This window comes from Scyliorhinus torazame, chromosome 7, assembly GCF_047496885.1.
Source record: "Scyliorhinus torazame isolate Kashiwa2021f chromosome 7, sScyTor2.1, whole genome shotgun sequence".
In the NCBI taxonomy this organism is placed as follows: domain Eukaryota; kingdom Metazoa; phylum Chordata; class Chondrichthyes; order Carcharhiniformes; family Scyliorhinidae; genus Scyliorhinus; species Scyliorhinus torazame.
In genome coordinates this window covers 200,162,807-200,189,728 of record NC_092713.1, presented here as the reverse complement: position 1 = coordinate 200,189,728, position 26,922 = coordinate 200,162,807, and the positions used below count along the sequence as shown (strand labels likewise).

General features: G+C 44.9%; 1 protein-coding gene across 2 annotated transcripts in view; it reads left to right on the top strand.

The window, feature by feature from the left end:
• Positions 1-11,362, top strand: part of LOC140426781 (slit homolog 3 protein-like) — a 925,338-nt gene extending 913,976 nt beyond the window's left edge. For both annotated transcript variants that reach the window (XM_072511946.1, XM_072511947.1), the window contains 3 exons: positions 1,289-1,574; positions 3,314-3,519; positions 6,955-11,362. In XM_072511946.1, the coding sequence (XP_072368047.1) occupies positions 1,289-1,574; positions 3,314-3,519; positions 6,955-7,196 (734 nt within the window). In that variant the 3' untranslated portion in view covers positions 7,197-11,362. The remainder of the gene's footprint in view (positions 1-1,288; positions 1,575-3,313; positions 3,520-6,954) is intronic.
• The last annotated feature ends 15,560 nt before the right edge of the window (positions 11,363-26,922 follow it).

Here is a 26,922-nt window from a genome sequence, read left to right as displayed (position 1 = left end):
CCCATTCATTGCTCAGGGTGTTCCTATTCATTGCTCAGTGAGTTCCCATTCATTGTTCAGTCTGTTCCCATTCATTGAACAGTGTGTTTCCATTCATAGCTCAGTGCGTTCTCATTTAGGACTCAGCATCTTCCCATTCATTGCTCGGTATGTTCTCATTCATGTTCAAGTGTGTTCCCATTCATTGTTCAATGTATTTCCTTTCGTTGCTCAGTTTGTCCTCAATCATTGCTCAGTGAGTTGCCATTCATTGCTCAGTGTGTTCCCAACATTGCTCTATGAGTTCCCATTTATTTTTCAGTGTGTTCCCATTTGTTGCATAATATGCTCTCAATCATTGCTCTGTGTATTCCCATTCATTGCTCAGTTTTCTCCCTTTCATTGCTCAGTGTGCTGCCATTCATTTTTCTGTGTGTTCCCATTCATTGCTCGGTTTTCTCCCATTCATTGCTCAGTGTGGTGCCATTCATTACTCAGTGTGTTCCCATTCATTGCTCAGTGTGTTTCCATTCATTTCATAGAATCGTAGAATCCCTTCCGATCAGAAGGAGGCCATATGGCCTATCGAGTCTGCACCAATCCTCTGAAAGAGCACTTTATCTAGGTCCACTGCCCCATAATCACCTATCCTTTGAACACTTCAGGACAATTTAGCTTGGCCAATTTACCTAACCTGCACATATTTGGACTGTGGGAGGAAATCGGAACATCCAGAGGAAACCTATGCAGACACGGGGAGAAATTGCAAACTCCACACAGTCACCCAAGGTGGGAATCGAACCGGGTCCCTGGCGCTTTGAGACAACAGTACTAACCACTGTGCCACTGTGCCGCCCATTAATTGTTCCTATTCATTGCTCAGTGTGTTCCCATTCATTGCTCAATGTGCTTCCATCCATTTCTCAGTGTGTTCCCATTCATTGCTCAGTGTTCTCATTCTTTGCTCAGTATGTTTACATTCATTGTTCAGTGTGTTATCATTCATTACTCTGTGTGTTGCCATTCATTGCTAAGTGTGTTCCATTCATTGCTCCGTGTGTTCCCATTCATCGCTTGGTGTATTTGAATTAATTGGCGTACTCCCTCAAATATGGCACTGAAGTGCCAGGCTGGATTATGTGCTCAAATCTCTGCAGAGGGATTTGAACCCACACCTTCGGGCTCAAACTAGGTGAACGTATCTTGTGTATGAAAGCTGAAGTCTAAACTGCTTGCATTTGTTTCAACACTGGCGAGATGAGGCCTTCAGTTCTGCCTTCTTAATTGTACCAATTGTTTGTCATTAAAGGTATTCCCCCTGTCTCCGGAGTAGCAGGACTTCGCCAGGGACCTGAACGGAATCTCAATGGCTTCCATGGCTGCATTCATGATGTGCGAATCAACAATGAGCTGCAGGACTTCAGGAGCTTGCCACAAATGCCCCTCGGCGTCTCTCCAGGGTGCAGGTCCTGCAACATCTGCAGACATGGCGTGTGCCGCTCCGTCGATCACTCCAGCATTACATGCGACTGCCATGCTGGCTGGACAGGACCTCTGTGCGACCGGGAAACCCGTGATCTCTGTACCAACAACAAGTAAGTACAAGATTTTATGGGCCCACTGCAGACGTGCAAAGAGGCAAATTTTCATGCGGGAATTGGGTAGCAGTGTAACACAATGATTTAAATTAATTCCCCATTAAAATATGGAAGCTAGCCTGCTTGTTTCCCAGTCCTCAGTGTAAGACATATTCAAGTTCTCTTTTTGTAAATTAAAAAAAGTACTTTTTATTGTCGGCCAACAGAGGGCAACAGTATATCAATGTTAGCTGACAAGTAACCCAATGGACAGCAGCGCCATCTGCAGACTCCTGCTCCCTTGAACTGGAAATTATCTGATTCCCTGGCCATCCATTCTCCTGGCATATGTCATGCAAGAGTCTTCTTTTCAGAAAAAATTGACTTAGTATGCTCAATCTTTCCTGATATTTGCAGCCTGTCAACTCTGGCAACAGTCCAGTAAATCCTTTCTGCCCTGTCTAGTTAAATCTTTTCTTCAATGCAGTGCTTCAACATTTTTGTTGCAGTACCAACAATTCGCATCAATGTTGGGTCTTTCATGTCCTGAAACAAGCCAAAGCATTCCTTAGTAGCATCGTCAAACTTAAAATTCAACCCATTATTACAGCTGGCCACTAAAAGCTTGGTCAAAGACAAAGGTTCCAAGGAGTGCCTTAAATGAGGAAAGAAAGCAGGAGAGGTTGAGGAGAGAATTCTAGAACTGAAGGCACAGCTGCCAATGGTGGAGTGATGAACATCAAGGAATGCTGTTAGCCCAGCGGGTTGCAGGACTGGAGGAGATTGCAGAAATAAGCGACCAGACCCTGGTCACAGTGATCTATGTCTAATATATTAACAGCAGCTTCCTGCATTTGTACTCTATTGTTCGAGAATACGAAGCAATTTGAAATCTTTATGACCTTATGAACCTTTGTTGCCACTTTCAAAGATTTGTATATGTGTACTTGCAGAACTCTTCCATCTCATTTAATTTATTAGCATCCAAACGGCCTCCTTAGACCTGTCATCGAGGTAAATCGCCTCATGCTTCAATATATTGTATTTGCCATATATCCGCTGACGCTGAAAGCATTTTTGCATCTTCCTGTATTTCAGTGCAGCGCTCTCCACTCCCAGCACACTGCAACACCATACCTCCATTATTTGAGTTAAGTTAATTGTGATCTCACCATTGATCACTGTGAGACACCACATCCCATTTCTTGCCCTGAGAAAATTCATAATTCTCCTGTTTTCTGATTTGTGGTCATCTTTCAATCCATTCTGCTACCTGCCACTACCTCGATATGCTGTGACATTTGACAGGAGCCTCTTCTGTGGGCATGTTATCAAAGGCCTTCTGAAAGTTCATATATATCACATCTAATGCCCTGCTCTGATTCCCACTTGCTGTTATTTAATTATAGAATTCATCAAGTTTGGTTAATCATGACCTAGCTTTTAAAAATCCATGATTTTAAAAAAAGATATACTCTTCATCTATTTTAACAAAGATTCTAGCATCCTTCTTATTATTTATATTAAGTTAACTAATCCAGTGTTCACTGGAATGGTTCAATCCAACCCATATACCATGTACTGACTGACTTATAATCGAGAACTTCCAAAACATATGTTTAATGTCAGTTCAATAACATTATGGTCTTGGTCGTCCCTTGATAAGGTCAATTTTAGTTAGATATGAGAATGCTGTCATATATTTTTGGTGGGTTCTTTGCTTTTCCATTGGTAACTTGCCTTCTATCCCCTTCCAGATGCGTTCACGGGGCATGTGTCGTGTCTGACTCCACGTACCGCTGTGTGTGCAAGGGAGGTTATGACGGCAGGCTGTGTGACAAGGGCCAGCAGATGGACAACTGCCAGAATCTGAAGTGTGACCACGGCCGCTGTAAGATCTCTGGGCATGGGGAGCCATACTGTGAGTGTGAGATCAACTTTACAGGAGAAACCTGCCAAACAGGTAAGGAAAGAAAATTATCTTGATTCATAAAGCTGGTTCATCTCTGCTAGAATCTTTTGGAGTCAATGGAGGGGTCTTGAGCACCGGCTGGAGAGTCAGCGAGACCTCCACACCACCTCCTTTTGAGGAGTCTTGCTTCAACTTGTGCCAATCAGACACTTAAAAGGTCAGAGGCTGGCCCTTCTTCAATCAGAGTCTTGTAGCTCTTCTGTACCCAGGCACGGATAAGGTGGTGGCTGCTGTTGGTCTGTCACCCATCCGAAGCCTTGGACTTCGGAGCGACCCAGGGATGGGTGAGTTACGGCAGGAAGGGAGAATCGTAGGGTGGTGGTAGACTCGGGGGGGGGGGGGGGGGGGGGGGGGAGATCGCAGCAAGGACAGTGGAATGGCTCTCAGAGAATCCCTCTTTCTAATGCCAGATTCCTCGATCAGGCACTGAGTGCCTCACAACAGGTGCCACCCCACCCATGCCCCCAGGAGCCTGACATGTTTGATTGCCGTGCTCCCTGTACGGTGACCCACCGCCCCCCAGCCACCACTAGGTTAACATTGGCAACAGTGGAATGACGCATTATTTGCCCACTTAAGGGCCACATTGGCAATGTCGTGGGACAACCAGCCATGGGCCATCCCGCCATTGACTTAATCGGGATGGAAGTGGAAAGGTGGAAGGGTCCCCACCACCGCCCACCCGCCTGACTAAATGCTCTCCTTCTACCAAACTCACTGTGCAGAAAGTCACAAGATTTTCTCACTTTTCTGGTTAATTGGCTTGAACCCCGTATCGTGTTAATGCCAGCTTCTTATTACTAATATTTGCAAAACGACAACAAACACATATCCCAAAATCTCATGTTGTTAGCCATTACTTGACTGGCTTGGTAATTAAGGAAAGATGGTCTGGTATTTGGTGGGGTACTACTCCCTACTTCAATGAAGGGAAAGACTAGGCCTATAATCCATATACTGTCTTTAAGGATGATAGCCCATTGAGAGTGCAGGGTCAGTGGATTTATGCTATTTTGCATTAACCAGTTTTCTATGACCTATTCCAACTTTGCCGACAGACATTATTCGATGAACTTTGCCTTGTATTGATCCAGATAAAAATTCACCTGCCATTCATCTTAATTTGTCCAGATCCCTTGAGATATATCAAAGTACAATTTTGACAAGAATGGTACCAGAACTGAGAGGTTCTAACTTCAGGAAAGATGGGAAAACTTGGGGCTCTTTTCTGTCGGAAAGAGAAGACTGAGAGGTGGCTTAATAGTGGTCTTTAACATTATGAACAGGTTCTGATGGGGTAATGTAGAGATGCTGTTTCCACTTGCAGGCAAGACCAGTAAAAGGAGTTTTATATGAATGATAAATCCAATAAGGAATTCAGGAAATGCGTCTTAACCAAATAATGTTTAAAGTGGCCTTTCAAATGTTAAAAGGTGGCAGGGGTTCTGCCAACACCAAACCCTGGCCAGTTTTGCTGTGAGTGTGGTGTGACCAACAGCCTTTAAAGCAACCAAAGTGAGTGAGGGTCACTTTCCCGCCCCCACTGTTCCTACCGCATCACCCCCAACCTTGCCCTGCCACCTCAATGTGGGGATTAAATTTAGATGCCAGCTTCATCCATTACTGTGCTTAGCAACTCTTGTGTCTGGCATTGCTAAGGTGCACATGGCATATATTTGGTATATGGTGACTGTCGCCAATTCTGCCGAAACAAATTCAGGTGTCACAGGAGAGTCTCATGAAGAATTTTCTGACTCATCCTTCTAAGTTAAGCCAGGAAACTGATGAACATTGATGGGTAAATCCCGAACGGCTGCTCTGAGGCAAATATAAAATGTTCTAACACGAGCAGTGTGAGCGGCACAGTGGTTAGCACTGCTGCCTCACGGCACTGAGGACCCGGATTCGATTCCAGCCCCGGGTCACTGTCCGTGTGGAGTTTGCACATTCTGCCCATATCTGCATGGGTCTCACCCCCACAACCCAAAAAGATGTGCAGGGTAGGTGAATTGGCCACACTAAATTGCCCCTTAATTGGAAAAAAAGAATTGGGTACTCTAAATTTATTTTTTTAAATAAATAACACGAGCAGTAAAATCCTTCCCTGCTATATTTGGGGCAGAGGTTGTGAGCTGCACGTCCAATTAGAAATGTTGCCAAAACTGAAGTGACTTATATAGTCACTTCAGATAATAGTTAATAGTTTTGGAGCAAACCACATTTAAACAAAAATGTGCAAATAATGACAGATGGGAGAAAACTCAATGGTCCATCTAACCGGCCTGGACAACTACGATGTCTTATTCATCACAATGTATATATTCCCCATCCCATCTGAAAACCAGGGATTCTCTTGGGAAAGCGAGAAACCAGACCAAAATAAAACCAGGGATTAAAATCTGGAAAATTCCTCTCCCATCCCATAGATGATTGCAACTACTGCAGGGGCCCTCTCTAGCTCTGATTATTCTGGTATGTCCTTTTTTTAATGAAATGAATATGAGAACTAGGAGCAGTAGGTAATTCAGCCCCTCCAGCCACCATTTAATCCGGCCATGGCTGATCTCATCTCGGGGTCATCTCCACCTTCCTGCCCACTCCTCATAACCCTTCATCCCGCTGCTAATTAAAAATCTATCAATCTCCTCAAGTTTGTTTAGTGTTCCAGCGTCCACTGGCTCTGGGGTAGAGAATTCTACAGATTCACAACCCTTTGTGTTAAATAATTCCTCCTCCTTTCTGTTTTAAATCTGCCACCCCTTAGCCGAAAGCCATGGCCTCTCGTTCGAGAATCTCCAACAAGGGGAAACATCTGCTTTACATCTACCCTGCCAACCCCTTTTAGCATCTTATAGAATTTACAGTGCAGAAGGAGGCCATTCAGCCCATTGAGTCTGCACCGGCCCTTGGAAAGAGCACCCTACTTAAGCCCATGTCTCCACCCTATTCCCGTACCCAATAACCCCACCAAACCTTTTTGGACCCGAGGGGCAATTTATCATGGCTAATCCACCTAACCTGCATATCTTTGGACTGTGGGAGGAAACCGGAGCACCCGGAGGAAACCCATAGATACACGGGGGGAACATGCAGACTCCGCACAGACAGTGACCCAAGCCAGGAATCGAACCTGGGACCCTGGAGCTGTGAAGCAACTGTGCTAATCACTGTGCTACCGTGCTGCCCACCTCAATTAGATCCCTGTCCCAGCCAGAAATAAGTCCCTTGAATAAATTCTGTACGTCAGCAATCAATGGCAAAGCCTTTTCCACATGTCCGGTATTTTTTCGGAAAAAATCCATCTCTTAAAATGTAATCCAGTTCTTGCCTAGAGATTATGATCCCTGATCCTCACTAATCTACTTGTTTGAAGCGAAACATCTACACAAACAATCTAGTTGTAGACTTCTCTCTTTTGTATCACAGAGATCCTTTGTCAGAAGGAAATGGTGCGGGAGGTCTACCGCAAGCAACAAGGCTATGCCTCATGCCAGACAACAGTTAAAGTTCCTCGGCTGGAGTGCAAGGGGAGTTGCGGCAATGGGGAGTGCTGTGTGCCACTGCGTAGCAAGCGACGGAAATACCTCTTCCAGTGTACGGATGGCTCCTCATTTATGGAAGATGTGGAGCGAGTTGTTGACTGCGGCTGTGGGAATTGTTCCTTGTAGGGACCCGAAGCAGGAAGTGAAGGCTTAACAACAGCACGCACCTGCAACAACTATTGGACCCTTTAATTCTCATAGTGGACCAAAAGAAATGGAAATATATTGTAAGATAACAAATAGAACCTATTTTTATTATTAAAAAAGGACTATTTTCTTCAGTTATTACTAAATATATCACCTCCCCTGGGTTTGTATATCATACTGTGTTCCCTTTGCAAGATTTTTGTTAACCATTTTATTAACCTAACAAAGGAATTCTGGGAAGGCGTGCTCAATTGGTTGTCATGAAGTTATGAAGGGCCGGTTATATTGACTATCAAAAGCAAATTGCCTACTTAAGAGGTTCTAAGCTTATGAAGAAGTTGAAACCTGGCAACATCCGAACCATCACGAGGAACATCACCAAAAACCAGTTCTCTCTTGGATTTGCTGTAGTATCCATTAATTGTTCTGATCTCTGCGTTAAAGTACCAAATGTGCTGATCCACTTTTGTGATACTATCAATACAGTGTAATCAATACCCTCCTGATATCTAATAACTTGCTGGCCTAGATTTTGCAGTTGTATTGATGGTTAAATTGCCGGCATTACTCCCCTGAAACTGACTGCAGCTCCTGGTGTCTATGCTTGTGCAGTTAAATACGGAAATCCAGAAGTTGTTGTCAGTAATTCTAACCTTCTCCATAGGGTGCACTGTTGACGTTCCCACAGGCTTTGTTAATTAGAAATCATTGAACTGATGAAAACTTGCACTTTTACACTACTAGTCTTGCTGCAAAAACTCTTTAAAAAGTTGTAAACTTTGAGGTGTAACTGAGTTTTTAACTGCTTTTTAAAGTCCACAATTACTGCTAAACAACTTCTCTGGCCCCAAAAAACAGATTTTGTATTTGTAACTGTCAAATTTCTCCATTATGATGAAAATTTCAGGTATTTTTAAAAATATTTTTTGGAAGCTTGTTTATGACATTTCAGCTTCCACCTTGATCCCATGTGCATATCCCAACCTTTATGCTCTGTAAATTGATATTAAAAATTAAGCATATCAGTGCTTTTTAAATTCCTGATTTGCTGTTCGTGAGAATTCTTCGATGGGATTGGCCATTTACCCTGCTTGATTATATCACTGCTGCTGGACACTTGGAGATCCTCCTAAATTGCCACCAGAATTAACTTAATCCTGGGAGAGATTAAATCCATACTGTAGCGATCACTAGATCTTTAGAGGCAGCTTTTTTCAAGATCAGCGACAAGTACTGTCGCGTCGCTGCTAATCGCAAAATCCAGGCCAATGTTAACAATAAGAATGTAAAGCACACTGTAGATACCCAATAACACGCAAACAGTATAGAGCATGCTACAGATACCCAACATTATGCACAGTGCAGAGCACATTGCAAATGCCCAATAACATGAACATAGTGTAGAGCATACTACAGCTGCCCAATAACATGCATACAGTGTAAGCCATACTACAGGCACCAATAACATTGACGTTAGGGTACAGCTCATCACAGATCCCCAATAACCAGCAATAGCATTAGCAGAGTGTAAAATACAATAATGGCACTCAATTCCACACCAGTAATATGAACACTGTACAGCATATTGTGGATTCGCGAAGCTGTATTGATACAATGTGGAATGCACTTCCTGTACTTCGGCACGTATGGAGTACAATGCAGATCCAATACCAGATCTGTGAAGGCTTCTGCAGTTCCTAGACAGACTGCTGGGTTCAGTATCTTACTTGGTCCCACAACAGCAGAGCTTATGCCTGATATCAGAGATTCAAAGCAGGACAAACCAGGAAATAAGGAGCACAAACTCAAATGGGGCTGCATTAAAGCAAAGGCTGCAGTTTGCACATCCCTGTATTGGGGACTATCTACAAGTTCACACGCCACCTGAGAGATGTTTGCTGCTTCTCACAATACCATTTAATCAACAGCTTTTCATCTCTGACATGCATGATTAAATGTCTAGACCTCAAGACTCCTTGTCACAGCTCAGATGGTCCTCGGGCAGATGGTAATGCTCTTTTATCCATTAGAAAGTGTTACCAGACATTAGATCATGCTGTTATGGAAACGCTTATAAAACTCTTAATTTTGATGCACACACTACACAATATCCACACTGAAGTTGGGTTTGAATTCCTCAACACTACACACTGAAACAATGTAAAACTGGACTACATTGTGTGATGTCTGAGCTATTTATTGATTTTCCGTCTCATTTTGCCCTCCCCTAAGGTGCCTGATATCTCAAATGTCTCCCAAGTGCCAAACCCACTTCCTATTATCTGCTCTTGAGGATTTGAGTATCTGTTTTTTAAGTTTTCAGGAGATGAAGATTTATTGTTTGTCCAGTACAATTTGGCTGTTTGAGACAATGATTTAGAGAATGTTGAGCATAAATATTTACGAGGGAGAGGTACACACTGAGCAGCACAATGAACAATTCGGGTTTGATGCAAATGATGGATGACGACAGATATTGATTTTTTTGTTTGTTTAATCAGAAAACAAATGACCTTGCAGTGAAAGAAAGAAGGATTAAAGTGGGGGGAAACTATTGTTCTGTTTTGCCGTATTTTTTTGTTCGCTTACATGCTTCCTGGTTATATATAGCCTTCCGTTAAATGGAAGAATAGACTTGACTTCTCCATGTCTTTGGCCACAGTGGTGGTCCATGATCATTCAAGAGGGAGATTATTATTTTCAAGGCCGGAAGCTCTCTTGTTAGTTGATTACCATTGACATAAGACACCAACACTCCTCCTGTGGCAAATTGCTATTCACAGAAAGCCTCATCTGTCTCGGAGAGTTGGGTGAGTGGAACTGTGGATTTCTCCATTCCCCGTTTTAAAATGATAAATAAATCTAAGGGAGCAGGCTGTATTGACCTAACAATGCAGTCAATACCTGCAGCACTTAACGTAGTGCCTTACATTTAGCCCATTATTTTCAGTATTTATCTAAGTGCCTAACAATTTGTCCATTTTTGCTGCATTGACCCAAGTGCCTCACCATCAACTCAATGCCTTATATTTTAACCTGAAAGTCTTACAGAAATCCAATTTTGTCTACTTTAGTCTAAGGGTCTTACAGTCCACTCAATGCCTTATACCTTAACTTGGGTGTCTTGCAATCTATCAAATGTCTCATCCCTTTACCTGAATTTTTTACAGTCCACCCAATATCTAATACATTAACCTGAGGGCACTAGAATCACCCCAATGCCTTATATATTAACTTGAGGACCATGCAGTCAATTGAATGCCTCATACATTAACCTGAAAGCCTTACAGTTAATCCAGTGCCTCGTACATTACTTTGAGGGTGGGTCTTACAGTCAACCCAATGCCTTAGATTTACACAAGGGCTGTCAAATCAAAAGAATGTTTCAAACTTAACCTGAGTACCTTCACGCAAAGCATCAGAATACTCTGAGGGGCATCTATGGGTCATCGTACATGTTCTGCTGCACTGACTGATAGTGTACTATTCACAGAGAACCTAGTACCTCTTGCATTAAACTGATTGCCAATTGGATTAGCAATGAATCCTTTACATGTCAACTCAGTACTTGCAACTATTCATCATGATTGGCAAATGTGGTGTGTGAGGATCTAAAAGTTCAATGATACATGATAAATGCACACCTTTCCATCACTTCTCTAAGCACTGAATATTACCTGAAGGCTCACACACCAAAAGGAATTGAGATGGGGTTTGGCACATATTTCCTAATGGCTGTCGAGCATCGAAGTGTTTAGCCTTCATATTGAATAGCTTCAATTCTATACTTTATACAGAAGTCAGTTAAAATCTGTTGCAAAAAACATGAAAGCGCAACTGTAATAGATAGAAAACAATTTCTGTTTCCTTGGACTTGGCCTACTATATACTATCTGTGTGCAGTAATACACAGAGGAAGCCTGCCACAGCAGTGGTGCTGCAGAAAGTCTCACAGGGAGTCCTGACTCCATTCCCTTTCTTTGATAATATATGCAAGGAAATAAGCCTCTGAGCAGTTTACAACTTACAGGTGCTTAACCCTTTATTCCTTGTTTTACAAAAATATGTACATTTTAATGTTATATATTTTGTGAAATGCTATGTCTTGTACAAACAATAAATGGAAAGTGTTTGCACCAAAACAATTGACATAAAATTGTTTCATTTCAGTTTGGGCCAGCATTAAACTGGAGAAATTACAGTCTGTGTAAAATCATTTTTGATTTAAGCTGTACTCATTCCGTATTAAGCGTGGAATGTATCTGCAATGAGTCTGTACTGGTTCAGTAGTGATTCTGTGTTAAGCCTTATGATACCTGCATTGACATTTCACTATTGAGCTTATATTAATACCAAACAACATTGTACACCATTGATCTCACAACAGGGGAGGCAGGTGGTGCAGTGGTTAGCACTGCTGCCCCATGGCGCCGAGGACCCGGGTTCGAACTCGGCCCCGAGTCACTGTCCGTGTGCAGTTTGCACATTCTCCCCGTATCTGCATGGGTACCACCTCCACAACCCAAAGATGTGCAGGACAGGTGGATTGGCCACACTAAATTGCCCTTTAATTGGAAAAAAAAAGAATTGGGTACTCTGAATTTATTTTTAAAAATTGATCTCTCAACAATTTAATATTACAGGTAAACTTATATCCATTTAGATTTTAGCGTTAAGTTTTCAATGAGTCAATTTTGAGGCTGTAATAATCCAGCTTTCGAGCTGTAATGATTTGGCTTTGACCTGATCTGATTGAGCTTTGAACCTGTAGTTGTTCAAATGTTACACTCTGAAGTTCAATGTTAAGTCTTTATAGTGTTATGGGCCAGGGTTTAGAGAACCCCAAAGTGTATCATGGAATTCACCTGACCCACAACTTTTGATAGATTGTGGTATGGGGAGCACACGGCCCACTCTATATGTGTGGTATAGCAGAAAACAAAAAGTATTTAAAACAAAACAATGTTTATTCTATGAACTCGAGTTAATCTTTTTAAAACATACAGTGAACATCTTAGCAACCATCAATTCAAATACAACCCCCAAAGAATACAACACTAAGTAATCCTTAATAACTTCCCAAACAACATCCAGAAGACAAAAGAAACACCTTTTAACAGAAGCACATTAGGTTTACATTCACTACTGAGAACATTTATAATTCTGAATTCACCAAATGATCAAGAGATAGTCTTTTCATGGCAGAGAGATCAACAGTGCACCTGCTCTGTCTGGCTTCAGCTCCAACACTGAAAACGAAACTAAAACACACCCTGCATCAAACAGCCTAAAATGTAAGTAAAAAGCTGACAGACATTCCAGCTCCACCCACACTCTGACATCACTGCAGTAATATGAGCAGCCAAACATTTCTTAAAGTGACATTCTGATGACAATAGATTCAGAGTTGAACTATGACTTGCTCAACATTAAGTTTCTAATGGTTCAGAACTGAGCCTGAACTGTTCCATTAAGGAATTATATTAATTCAGAATTGAGCCCTATTCATTCGGCATTACGCTGGAAATGGAATGAACCTGTAATTATTCTGTTTTGAAAACGTATTAATTCCACCTTCAATCTTCTTCAGAACTGAGCTTGTGCTGATTCAATATTCAGCCTGTAATGATCAAAAATTGAGCCTGTACTGATTCAAGATAGAGCCTGTGCTGATTTAGCATTGACATTGCACTGGCAATGGTGAACCTTAGTCATTAATATTGATCCAGTGGTTAGTCTGTAATCATTATCATTGTTCCGGTATTGATGGTGGTTAGCTTGTATCATTAATATTGATGGTGGTTAGCCTGTATCATTAATATTGATCTTGTACTGACAGTCATAACCAATTGTCTTCAGTATTGACCCTGTACTGACAGTGGTTAGCCTATAATTATTAATAAAAATCCTGTACTGATATTGGTTAACCTGCAGTCATTAATATTGTTTCTGTATTAATGGTGGTTATCCTGTTGTCATTAATACATTTCCTGTACTGACATTAGCCTATTGGCATTGATCCTATATTGATGTGATTAGCCTGTAGTTATTAATATTTATCCTGTGCTGATGGTGGTTAACCTATAATCATTAATATTGATCCTGTACTGATGGTAGTTAGCCTGTAGTCATTACTATTGATCCTGTACTGATGGTAGTTTGCCTATGGTCATTACTATTGATCCTGTACAGATAGTAGTTAGCCTGTAGTCATTAATATTGATCTTGTACTGCTGGTGATTAGCCTGCAGTCACTAATATTGATCTTGTACTGATGGTGATTAGCCTGTAGTCATTAATATTGATCCTGTACTGATGATGGTTAGCCTGCAGTCATTAATATTGATCCTAGCTAGCCTAAGCACCTTAACAGTTCAATTTTAATGTGAATATCCTAACATTGAACAGGACCACCCAGCAAGACAGTCAAGCTAGGCTTTCACGGAATAGATTCAGTGCTAATTTCATTTGTGCTGTCTCTCCACTAAATCATTCAAGCCTTGGGCCAAACTATGAAGGCAAACATTTCCCAATGTTAAACATGAAATAAAGACAGAATTTGCATTGATTTGTGATATAACTTGTTTAAGAACTGATTGAATTTTTTTTTTAGTCTTGTGTCATGTAGTCTATTAACTCTGTGTTGGTTCAGTTGGGAATGAGACAAGAGGTCTGCTGCAAAGGAAGGTTAGGATTCCCTTTATAAGACTGACTATAACAAAGAGAACAAGTGAAGGTGACGAGTGCAGAAAGACTAACTTAAGAGGCTTAAGAGTCAGTGGATAGCCTGCAGGAAAATAAATCCAGAAAGTGATAAGAAGAAGAGAAAGGGATAAAATAGACAACAAATAAATAGGAGATAAACTATAAAGAGAGGAACAGAAATCTGACAATGGAAACATCATATATGAGATACATGAGCTGGGAGTTTATTGTTTGCCTCCCACTGCTTGGAATTTGGCTTTGGACCAACTGATCTGAATGAAACTAAATCTGTGTTTTTCCAACTGGTTCAACTCAATAAAGATAAGAAGGTCTAAAATCTTGAAGTCGCTTATTCTGATGAATGATTCTGAGCGGAAGAACAATCTATCTCAATTCATCACACATTAATGCACTCGGGTTCCAGATACTATGTAAAAGCGATAGAGCATCGAAGAACAAACCTGTCGAGGATGAAGAAAAGGCAGTTGACACCAAAGCTCAATTGTCTCACACTCTTACCTCTTCCACCCTTTCATCCAACAGGATTTTAAACAATCTAATTGTTTAGTCCCTGCTGCCTTGCCTGACAGATTATGCCATGACGATATCCATGATTACATGTCATTGTATCAATGTATACCTTGAAAACACACATGAGTGAGTGTCAGCACTGACCTAGAGATCAGATGGCACTGTGTCAAAATACAGGTGTACTATACTGAACAGCTGTAGGCATGCAACTTATTTTGGTAATGACCAATTTAGTTCCAAACGTTAAGATAGTTTGGGTACCAATTTTATTATAAATTATTGCCAAGTAGGCTTACACTAACACAGCAATGAAGTAATTGTGACAATCCCCTAGGTCACCACACTCCGGCGCCTTTTCGGGTATACTGAAGGAGAATTCAGAATGTCCAATTCACCTAGCAAGCATGTCTGTGCAGAGTCTGCACGTTCTCCCATGTCTGCTTGGGTTTCCTCTGGGCATTCCGGTTTCCTCCCACAAGTCCCGGAAGTCGTGCTGTTAGATGAATTGGACATTCTGAATTCTCCCTCTGTGTACCGAACAGGCGCCGGAATGTGGCGACTAGGGGATTTTCACAGTAACTGCATTGCAGTGTGAATGTAAGCCTACTTGTGACAATAAAGATTATTATTATAAAGCTCCACCGGGAAGCCATTTGGGCCTGGGGCCTTCCCTGCCTGTATCGCCTCCATACTCTCCATCACCTCCCTCAACCCAATAAGGGCCCCCAATCCCTGCACCAAGTCATTGTCCACCTTGGGAAACTCCAACCCATCCAGGAACTGCCGCATTCCCTCCCCCCCGACCGGGGCTCAGAATCATATAAAAATCCTCAAACACCCCATTCACCCCCACCGGGTGCAGCACCACTTTTCCCGTCCCGTCCTTAACTCTACCAATCTTCCTTGCCACCTCCTCCTTCCTAAGCTGGTGGGCCAGCATCCTATCCACCTTCTCCCCATACTCATATATACCCCCCCTGGCCCTCCACAACTGCCCACCGCCTTCTCTGGGGACACCAATCGGAACTCCATCGGGAGCCTCTGCCTCTCCCTCAACAACCCTGCCTCCGGGGCCTCCGAATACCACCTGATCATGCTCAGAATCTCTTCCACCAGCGCTGCTGTCACTGCCTATTCTGCCTTCTCCCTGTTTGCCCAAATTGAGATAAATCCCCCCCCCCCCCCAAACAATCGCCTTGAGTGTATTACGGGCCAGAGTTTAGAGAACCCCAAAGTGTATCATGGAGTTCACCTGACCCACACTTTTTAATAGATTTTGGTTATGGGGAGCACAAGGGCCCACTCTACAGTTGTGATGCAACAGAGATATAAAGTACTTTTAAAACAAAACAATGTTTATTATATGAACCCAGTTAACATTTTATAAACACATAGTAAACATCTTAACAACTATCAACTCAAATACTTCCCGCAAAGAATACAGTACTCTATAAGAAATCCTTAATATTTCCTAACAACATCCAGAAGACAAATACCCTCTTTCACAAAGAGATCAGGTTTAAATTTTCTACTGAGAGCAGTTATCACTTTTAAATTAGCAAGTGCTCTTAAGACATTCTTTTCATACAGAGAGAGATCAGAATTTCACCTTGTTTGGCTGGATGCAGCTCCAACTCTGAAAACAAAACTAAACTCACACTGTAGCTGCCAGCTCAAAAATGAAAGTAAAACAGACAGACAGCCCAGCTTCACCCACACACTGACATCACTGCTACTTGATAAACACCCATTTCTTAAAGGTACGTCCACTACAGCTATTTGATAAACACCCATTTAAAACATAAGAACATAAAATTAGGGGCAGGAGTAGGCCATCTCGAGTCTGCTCTGCCATTCAATGAGATCATGGCTGATCTATTGTGGACTCAGCTCCACTTTCCGGCCCGAACCCCATAGCCCTTAATCCCTTTATTTTTCAAAAAAAACTATCTATCTTTATCTTAAAAACATTAAATGAAGGAGCCTCAAATGCTCCACTGGGCAAGGAATTTCATAGATTCACAACCCTTTGGGTGAAGAAGTTCCTCCTGAGCTCAGCCCTAAATGTACTTCCCCTTATTTTGAGGCTATGCCCCCTAGTTCTGCTTTCACCCGCCAGTGGAAACAACCTGCCAGCATCTATCCTATCTATTCCCTTCATAATTTTATATGATTCTATAAGATCCCCCCACATCCTTCTAAATTCCAACGAGTACAGTCCCAATCCACTCAACCTCTCCTTGTAATCCAACCCCTTCAGTTCTGAGATTAACCTAGTGAATCACCTCTGCACACCTCCAGCGCCGATACATTCTTTCTCAGTTAGGGAGACCAAAACTGAACACAATACTCCAGGTGTGGTCTCACTAACACCTTATACAATTGCAGCATAACCTCCCTAGTCTTAAACTCCATCCCTCTAGCAATGAAGGACAAAATTCCATTTGGCTTAATCACCTGTTGCACCTGTAAACCAACTTCTTGCGACTCATGCACTACCACACTCAGGTCTCTTTGCACAGCAGCATGTTTTAATATTTTATCATTTAAATAATAATCCCTTTTGCTGGTATTCCTACCAAAATGGATGACCTCACATTTGTCAACATTGTATTCCATCTGCCAGACCCTAGCCCATTCACTTAACTTATCCAAATCCCTCTGCTGACTTCCGGTATCCTCTGCACTTTTTGCTTTATCACTCATCTTAGTGTCGTCTGCAAACTTGGACACATTGCCCTTGGTCCCCAACTCCAAATCATCTGTGTAAATTGTGAACAATTGTGGGCCCAACATTGAGCCCTGAGGGACACCACCAGCTACTGATTGCCAACCAGAGAAACACCCATTAATCCCCACTCTTTGCTTTCTATTAATTAACCAATCCTCTATGCATGCTACTACTTTACCCTTAATGCCATGCATCTTTATCTTATGCAGCAACCTTTTGTGTGGCACCTTGTCAAAAGCTTTCTGGAAATCCAGATATACCACATCCATTGGCTCCCCGTTATCTACCGCACTGGTAATGTCCTCAAAAAATTCCAATAAATTAGTTAGGCACGACCTGCCCTTTATGAACCCATGCTGCGTCTGCCCAATGGGACAATTTCCATCCAGGTGCCTCGCTATTTCTTCCTTGATGATAGAATCCAGCATCTTCTACATCAGCCTTTCCCGTGCTTTTCTTCAACTACCAACACTGAGACTTTACATGGCCTAGTTTATTACAGTGAAAACATTTGAAACTTTTCATTTCCCTTCCACCCTCCTGGATTTCTTTTTTAATCTCCTTATTATCTCCCATCAGATCTCCTTTACCTCTATCCTATTTCTCTTTTCCCCAGTTTCTATCCCTCACAGGCTGAAACTGTTGTCAGAAACCAAGCTTTAATTTATGAACTAATTCATAATCATCTGCCATTTCTGCTGATAACCTCACAGTTTTAACCCTCTGCTCTTCCACATGAGTTCTCACTACATCACAAATTGAATTTTTAAACTCCCCCAAAAGTATAATTTCTCTGAGAGCTTCATACGTTTGGTCTATTTTCAAAGCCCTTATCCACCTATCAAAGTTACTCTGTTTTATCCTTTCAAACTCCATGTATGTTTGACCAGGTTCTTTCCTTAAATTTCTAAACCTTTGTCTGTAGGCTTCAGGCACTCGTTCATATGCGCCTAAGATGGATTTTGTCACCTCCTCATACGTCCCAGATACCTCCTCTGGTAGTGATGCAAACACTTCACAAGCCCTACATACCAGCTTTGTTTGAATTAGTAATTCCCACATGTCCGGTGGCCATTTCATTTGTATAGCCACCTTCTCAAATGAAATGAAAAGGCTTCTACCTCCATCTCATCAAACATTGGCAATGCTTGGACATATTTAAATATACCCACCAAGCCTTCGACTACGACTCTCTTTCTCTTTATCCTCATCACTATCCTCCAACTGTACGTTTCCCTTTACATCCGCCAATTTTAACTGACTGTCATGTTTCATGCCCATTTTTTGAAGTTCAAACTCTCTCTTTTTCCCTTTCCTCCCTTTCTCTTTCTTTGTTTCTTTCTTCTCTCTCCTTTTCTTTTTCCCTGATCTGTATCTCCCTTTCTCTCTCTTTTCCTCTTTCCTCTCTTTTTCTTTTTGTTCTTCTAGGGCTATTCTTTCTTTGTTTCTTTCTTCTCTCTCCCCTTTTGTTTTTCCCTCATTTTGTATTCAAGCTGCTATAATTCTTTTTCATGTTCAAGTTGCCTGATTTGTAACTGATTTTTTGCCATTTCTAATGAGTCAGACTGTATCTCAGGCAATTTTATATGCTCAGCTAATGCTGCAAGTACCTCTTCTTTTCGTGTGCTGTCAGATAACACTAACTGCAATGTTTTTGCCAAATCTAAAAGCCTTTTCTTAGTCTCTGTTCGTAAGGCACTGCGTGTGACCTTCTCCACTCTCAAAAACCTCTGAGCCTCTGAAAGAGCCAGTGTCCACAACACACTCCCTACTTAAACTGATATACCACACCTGAAAAGTAACCACAAATGTGCTCACCCCTCACTGGCTTTAAGTTCACCAAGCCAATCCAATCATGAAAGATAGACTTTTATCCCTAGAGCCCCCAATTTATTACAGGCCAGGGTTTAAGAACCCCAAAGTGTACAATGAAGTTCACCTGACCCACAACTTTTAATAGATTTTGGTTATGGGGAGCACAAGGGCCCACTCTACAGGTGTGATACAACAGAGATCGCCGTGGCACTGGAGCCGCTGCGGAACCGGGATCTCGAACATCTTGCCTGGGTATCGTTGCTGGTTGTCACTATACGCTGAGGTATGGCTATATGGATTGAAACAGTTCACTGCTGGTACCATGTCTTGTTATGCTCTAGGCGTAGCATCAGCGGCTTCCTTGTGGTGCACTTGACAAAGGAAGGTTCAGACGTGGAGATAACTTCAACGCGTTTATTGAACTATTTACACTTCTCCTATTCGGGTTCGCCACTACTGTTAATCCTTCTATAGCTACTCAGACTGACTAACCAGTCTGCTACAATCCACGTGGTGGGTGTAATATTGAATCAACCCTGTGTCTCTACTCACTGACTGTCTCCACTGGAAAGAGGAAGATCATGTGTGTTGTGTCCTTTATATATGGGTTGGTGTAATGCCCTCCTGTGGAAACTGACGGGCATTCCGGCAAAAGTTTGAAATCTTCCTGGTAGCAGCCGACCTACAAGGCGTGGCCGATGGTGAAAAGACAGAGCTTCTGCTCACCATCGCCGGTGCCAGAGCAGAAGAAATCTTTTAAAAATTCAAGTTCTCCAAAGGGTAAAACAGGAGTGACTTCCAGGCAGTCCTGGACAAATTCGGTAAATACTGTGAGGAAAACACACTCCAACCAGCTGAAAACGGTAAGAGAAGTGCCAGTACTCACCACGAGGCCGAGATCCCCGAGCAGAGAACAATTTTGATCGGTGGCCATCTTTGTAAAGGTACTGCACCTGCGCAGTTGCGCAATAAGTGCACAGAACGGGGATTTCCGTTTGCGCATGCGCGAGAAGCCGTGCATGCGCAATGCGAAAAATGCCACAAGTAAAGGAACCGCGATCTGTGCATTCCCAATTGCTTCCTACGAACGACGTCACAAGCGTCGTGACATCAGAGGCTCCAGACCACACTCATTAAAGGGGAAATGTTCCAAATCACGGAAAAAATCTCTTAACGCCATAAATCAAGCTTCTTTCACCTGGAATGACAGCACAATGCCTCAAATTCAACCAGGAGCTGAAAGTAATCTCTGCAAAACCCTGCAACAAGCAGTTAGCACCGCCCAAAGCGATGACACAGACCTTGAATACTACGACACCGACCTTTATTTTTTTCTCTGGACATCGCGAGCCCCATGCCAGCTCCAACACAAACAGTGATGATATGGTCCTAGAGGACAACGACTCGGACAAAAGTTTTTTTCATTAGAAATGGCGACCGCCGTACTGAATCCGACGCAGATGTGGATTCATTCTTCAGATTTGAGGATCTTAAGCCCAGCATATACGACATCCCGACTCGTGAGTGCAGGATTATGCTGCGGCCTGACACCAAGAGACAGAGAGCGGTACAAGCCCACAGAGAACGGCCTGCTGCCACACAGAGTGGTCCACGCAACGCTAAAGGTTCCCGACTCCACAATAGAAGACACACAAGGCTCCACACCACAGTCCTTGTATGAACAAGAAGTGACTCCACTGTCACAAGCCTCCACAGTGAGCTTGTGGACAAACTCCACGATTGAAGAAACGCAAGACTCCAGAGCACAGTCCTTGCATGAACAAGAAGTGACTCCAGTGTCACAAGCCTCCACAGCGAGCTCGCGTACAGCCTCCACGATAGAAGGAACGCAAGACTCCAAAGCGCAGTCCTTGCAGGAACAAGACCATGAGGGTCTAGCAACCTCCTCTGACCAACTAGCAGCAGACGATGCAAGTCTGCCACGCTCAAGTAAACAGCAAGAAGACTATGACAGTCTACCACGCTCCAGTGCACGACAGGACGACCGTGACGGTCTATCATGCTCCAATGAAGAACAACCGACTATGACAGTCCAAGCACAAATGAACAACACAGCGAGTATGACAGTCCACCCACATTGTCTGAGCCACAAGGAGAAGACTCTGACAGTATACCCAGCCTAAAGTGAACAACAAGAAGCTACTGAGGCTCTATCCACTGTATGTGAGACGAGAGACGACAGGATCCCACTTCCCAAGCAAGATGTGCAATGTGACAGACCTCAGCTAGTGTGTACAGAGGCACTCAACAATCACTGTGAGACCACTGGTGACTCCGGTGACACCACGTTACTTCCAACCTCATTCGCTCAAACCTCTCCACAAGTCAATGCATTCCTGCATGTTCCGACTCCAGACGTGGAGCTTCAAGAAATCTCAGCTGACTCCAGTGAACCTGCTAAGACTCTGGACGGGGAGCACCAACAAACCAACACTGACTCAGGTGAAACAGACCAGACTCCAGGTGGAGAGCAACCAAACGCCAACTCTGATTCACATAAGCCGAACGTTACTCCAGACAGGGAGTGCCGCAAACTCAGTGACGGCACGCTCAGGGTGACGTCGACGACAGGAGATGGATCACTTGACAATTACACTGGGTCAGTAATAACAAGTAGTGGCTACAGTCCAAGAGGAATACACCAATATTCACCACAGCTATATCCTTCCAAGCCATACCCACACTCCTGTTTTACCCTTTGGAGAACTTGAATTTTTAAAAGATTTCTTCTGCTCTGGCACCGGCGATGGTGAGCAGAAGCTCTGTCTTTTCAGCATCGGCCACGCCTTGTAGGTCGGCTGCTACCAGGAAGATTTCAAACTTTTGCCGGAATGCCCGTCAGTTTCCACAGGAGGGCATTACACCAACCCATATATAAAGGACACAACACACATGATCTTCCTCTTTCCAGTGGAGACAGTCAGTGAGTAGAGACACAGGGTTGATTCAATATTACACCCGCCACGTGGATTGTAGCAGACTGGTTAGTCAGTCTGAGTAGCTATAGAAGGATTAACAGTAGTGGCGAACCCGAGTAGGAGAAGTGTAAATAGTTCAATAAACGTGTTGAAGTTATCTCCACGTCTGAACCTTCCTTTGTCAAGTGCACCACAAAGAAGCCGCTTATGCTACGCCTAGAGCATAACAAGCCAGTCAGGAGCCAGTGCTCCCAATTCCGATGACGGAGCATCCGGAGTGTGCAACAACGCCTACAGGATTCTGATCCCGGCAGTGCAACAGATCCAGATGTTGAATGCCTGGACAACGCCTACCGTGTGGGCATTATTACAAAGTGCGAATGTGCCACATCAGACACATCGCAAGTCCAATCGATCCTAGCTGTGGATTACGAGGACGGATGGCGAGCAGTGATGAAGGTCAACCACTGCCCCATCCAGTTCAAGCTGGATACAGGTGCCTCTGCCAACCTCCTCTCACAGGCAGACTTCAGACGCATTAAGAAGCCCCCCACCGTCCTTCCAGCTGCCTGCAAGCTCCTGGATTACAACTGGAATGCCATCACAGCACTGGGATCCTGCCATCTGCACGTATCCAACCGACACACGCAAGCACAGTTACGCTTTGAAATTGTTAAGCTGGACAGGGCATCCCTACTAGGTGCGCACGCCTGCAAGCAGCTGAACCTCATTCAAAGGGTTTACACCACGACATCCTCCCATGTGGATCTTCAGGCCGGCATCGATGACATCCTCGCCCAGTATCCAGATGTGTTCAACGGGATGGGCACGCTATCGATACAAGATTCTACTACGGCCTGATGCCAAGCCAGTGGTCCACGCACCACAACAAGTCCCTGCTCCACTGAGAGAGTGCCTGAAGGCACAGCTCAAGAATCTTCAGCAACAAGGCATTATATCCAAGGTCACCGAACCGACTGACTGGGTCAGCTCGATGGTGTGCGTAAAGAAGCCTTCGGGGGACCTGCGCATCTGCATTGATCCCAAGGATCTCAATAAGAATATCATGCGGGAACACTCCCTCATCCCGAAGCAGGAGGAACTCACGAGTGAGATGGCACACGCGCACTTCTTCACCAAATTGAATGCATCACAGGGATTTTGGCAAATCCAGCTGGAAGAGTCCAGCAGAAGGCTCTGCACCTTTAACATGCCTTTTGGCAGATACTGCTACAATCGCATGCCATTTGGCATCATCTCGGCATCGGAGATATTCCACCGCATCATGGAGCAGATGATGGAAGGCATTAAAGGGGTTTGTGTGTACGGGGACAACATCATCATATGGCCCACGACCTCTGAAGAACATGTGTCCCATCTCCAGAAGGTCTGGCCTACATGTGACTCCGGACCCACAGTAATGTGGTCGACTCTGAACTGCCCTCTGAAATGGCCGAACAAGGTTCTCATGTATCAAAAACTGCTAAAAGGTCTCACAGAAATGGACCACTCGGCATTGACCTCGGCACTGGAAACTACAACGGCAAACTGAGCCCTGTCGATCCTGCAAAGCTTTCCTTACTTGTGCAAGAGAGAGCTGTCTCTGAGATTAGTGAAGGAACAGCCTCCTGTAGCCATGCTCACAGATTCATTCCCGGCAGATAATGTCCCACCATCAAATCCCTGGTAATAGCTTATCCCACTGGCAAGACAGACGCAGCAGAGGTGGTGGCACAGTGGTATATAAGCGGGAGCGAGTTGTCCTGGAAGTCCTCAACAGCGCTCTGAACCCATGATGTCTCATGGGTTCAGGTCTGATGCACGATCAATAACTGCAAAGACGAGGTTAAAGCATAACTGAAGGCTTTAATAGACTAGAACTGTTCCCCAGCAGCTCAGGTACAGAATGAGGGCTGCTGGGACGGCACCGACTCTTATACCCTGCCTATTAAAATCCATACTATGCATCCAATGGTAAACCCCCAGGTTTAACCAATGGACTTCAGCCTCTCGGGTGCTGCAATACCTGATAATACCACATTCACCCCCTGTTAAAAAAGAGTCCGGCGGGGGTGGTGGCCAGCGGCTACAACTGTATTCAACAAGGTATGATCAGATATGGAGGTACCGTGATACCTGCTTACAGTGTTTCGAGGATATTTACAGTCATGGCAGATATATATAGTCAGTGTTTATTATTTACAGTTACAGAGCGGTTAAGATGAAGCAATCAGTCAGTCGGGTGCACTGGTCGTCCTCTGGGATCATATAGGCCTTGGTGGTGATTCTGGTGGGGGTGCAGGCATCTGCGACACCGGGAGCGTGGCTTCGGCCTCCACGGCAGCTTCATCACCCCTAGACGGCGCCGGTGGGGAAAATGGTTGACCTGTAGGGGGCGTCGGTGGGTGGGAGGGCCCAGGCAGGAGTGGCGGAAGGACTGACCCTCCTGTGAGGTGCTGTGGAGGATGGTGGGGGGGGGGTTGGGGTGCGCGTGGGGTTCCGGTGGGCGCCAGGTCCCGTAGGGAGACCGTATCTTGTCGGCCGTCAGGGAACGCCACGTAGGCGTACTGGGGGTTAGCGTGCAGCAGATGGACCCTCTCGACCAACGGGTCCGACTTGTGCGCCCGCACGTGTTTTCGGAGCAGGATGGGTCCGGGTGTCACTAGCCAGGCCAGGAGCGCGGTCCCGGAGGAGGACTTCCTGGGAAGACAAGGAGACGTTCTGAGATGTCTGATTGGTGGTTGTACAGAGCAATGACCGAATGGAGTGGAGGGCCTCCTGGAGGACTTCTTGCCAGCGGGAGACTGGGAGGTTCCTGGACCGTAGGACCAGTAGGACGGTCTTCCAGACCGTTCCGTTCTCCCTCTCTACCTGCCCGTTACCCCGGGGGTTGTAACTGGTCGTCCTGCTTGAGGCGATGCCCTTGCTGAGCAGGAATTGACGCAGTTCGTCGCTCCTAAAGGAGGACCCCTATCACTGTGTATGTAAGCGGGGAAACCGAACAGTGCAAAGATACCATGGAGGGACTTGATGACAGTGGTTGCGGTCATGTCTGGGCAGGGGATGGCGAAGGGGAACTCGTCAATCACGTTCAGGAAATACGTGTTGCGGTCAGTGGAGGGGAGGGGGCCTTTGAAGTCCATGCTGAGGCGTTCAAAGGGACGGGAAGCCTTTATCAGGTGTGCCCTCTCTGGCCGGTAGAAGTGCGGTTTGCATTCCGCGCAGATTTGGCAATCCCGGGTGGCTGTCCTGACCTCCTCGATGGAGTAGGGCAGGTTGCGGGTCTTAACAAAGTGGAATAAGCGAGTGACCCCCGGGTGGCAGAGGTCCATGTGGAGGGCTCAGAGGCGGTCCATTTGTGCGGTGGCACATGTGCCGCGGGACAGGGCATCAGGAGGCTTGTTTAGCTTCCCGGGACGATACAAGATCTCATAGTTGTAGGTGGAGAGTTCGATCCTCCACCGCAAGATCTTGCCGTTTTTTATCTTGCCCCGCTGTGCATTATCGAACATGAACGCCACCGACCGTTGGTCAGTGACGAGAGTGAATCGCCTGCTGGCCAGGTAATGCCTCCAGTGCCGCACAGCTTCTACTATGGCTTGGGCCTCCTTTTTGACTGAGGAATGGCGGATTTCGGAAGCATGGAGGGTACGGGAGAAGAAAGCCACAGGTCTGCCCGTTTGGTTGAGGGTGGCGGCCAGAGCTACGTCGGACGCATCGCTCTCGACCTGGAAGGGGAGGGACTCGTCAATGGCATGCATCGTGGCCTTTGCAATGTCTGCTTTGATGCAGCTGAAGGCCTGGCAGGCCTCCATCGACAGGGGGAAGATTGTGGACTGGATCAGAGGATGGGCTTTGTCTGCGTAGTTAGGGACCCACTGGGCGTAGTAACTAAAAAACCCGAGGCAGCGCTTCAGGGCCTTGGGGCAGTGAGGGAGGGGAAACTCCATGAGGGGCGCATGCGTTCAGGGTCGGGGCCTATAACTGCATTTCGCACTATGTAGCCGAGAATGGCCAGATGGTCGGTGCTAAATACGTATTTATCCTTATTGTACGTTAAGTTAAGGATTTTAGCGTTCTGGAGAAATTTTCGGAGGTTGGTGTCGTGGTCCTGCTGCTCATGGCCGCAGATGGTGACGTTATCGAGATACGGAAACGTTGCGCGCAAGCTGTACCTGTCAACCATTCGGTCCATCTCGCGTTGGAAGACCGAGACCCCGTTAGTGACACCGAACGGAACCCTTAAAAAATGATAGAGCCGCCCATCTGCCTCGAAGGCAGTGTATTTGCGGTCGCTCGTGCGGAGGGGTAGCTGGTGGTAGACGGACTTGAGATCCACCGTGGAGACCTTATAATGCGCGATCCTGTTTACCAGGTCGGATATGCGGGGGAGAGGGTACGCGTCCAGCTGCGTAAACCTGTTGATGGTCTGACTGTAGTCAATGACCATCTTATGTTTCTCCCCGGTCTTTACCACCACTACTTGGGCTCTCCAGGGACTGTTGCTAGCTTCAATTACCCCTTCCCTCAGTAGCCTTTGGACCTCCGACCTAATGAAGGTCCGGTCCTGGGCACTGTACCGTCTGCTCCTGGTGGCGACAGGTTTGCAATCCGGGGTGAAGTTCGCAAACAAGGAAGGAAGGTCGACCTTAAGGGTCGCGAGGCCGCAGACAGTAAGGGGGGTATAGGGCCGCCAAATTTGAAGGTCAGACTTTGCAGGTTACATTGGAAGTCCAACCCCAGGAGTGTAGCCGTGCAGAGGTGCGGAAGGACATAAAGGCGGAAATTGTTGAATTTCCTTCCTTGGATTGTGAGGTTTGCTAGACAGAACCCCTTTATCTCCACTGAGTGGGGACCAGAGGCCAGGGAGATTCTTTGATTTACAGGGTGGGTAAAAAGTGAACAGCGCCTTACCATGTCAGGGTGTATAAAGCTCTCCGTGCTCCCAGAGTCGATCAGGCAGGACGTCTCGTGGCCATTGATG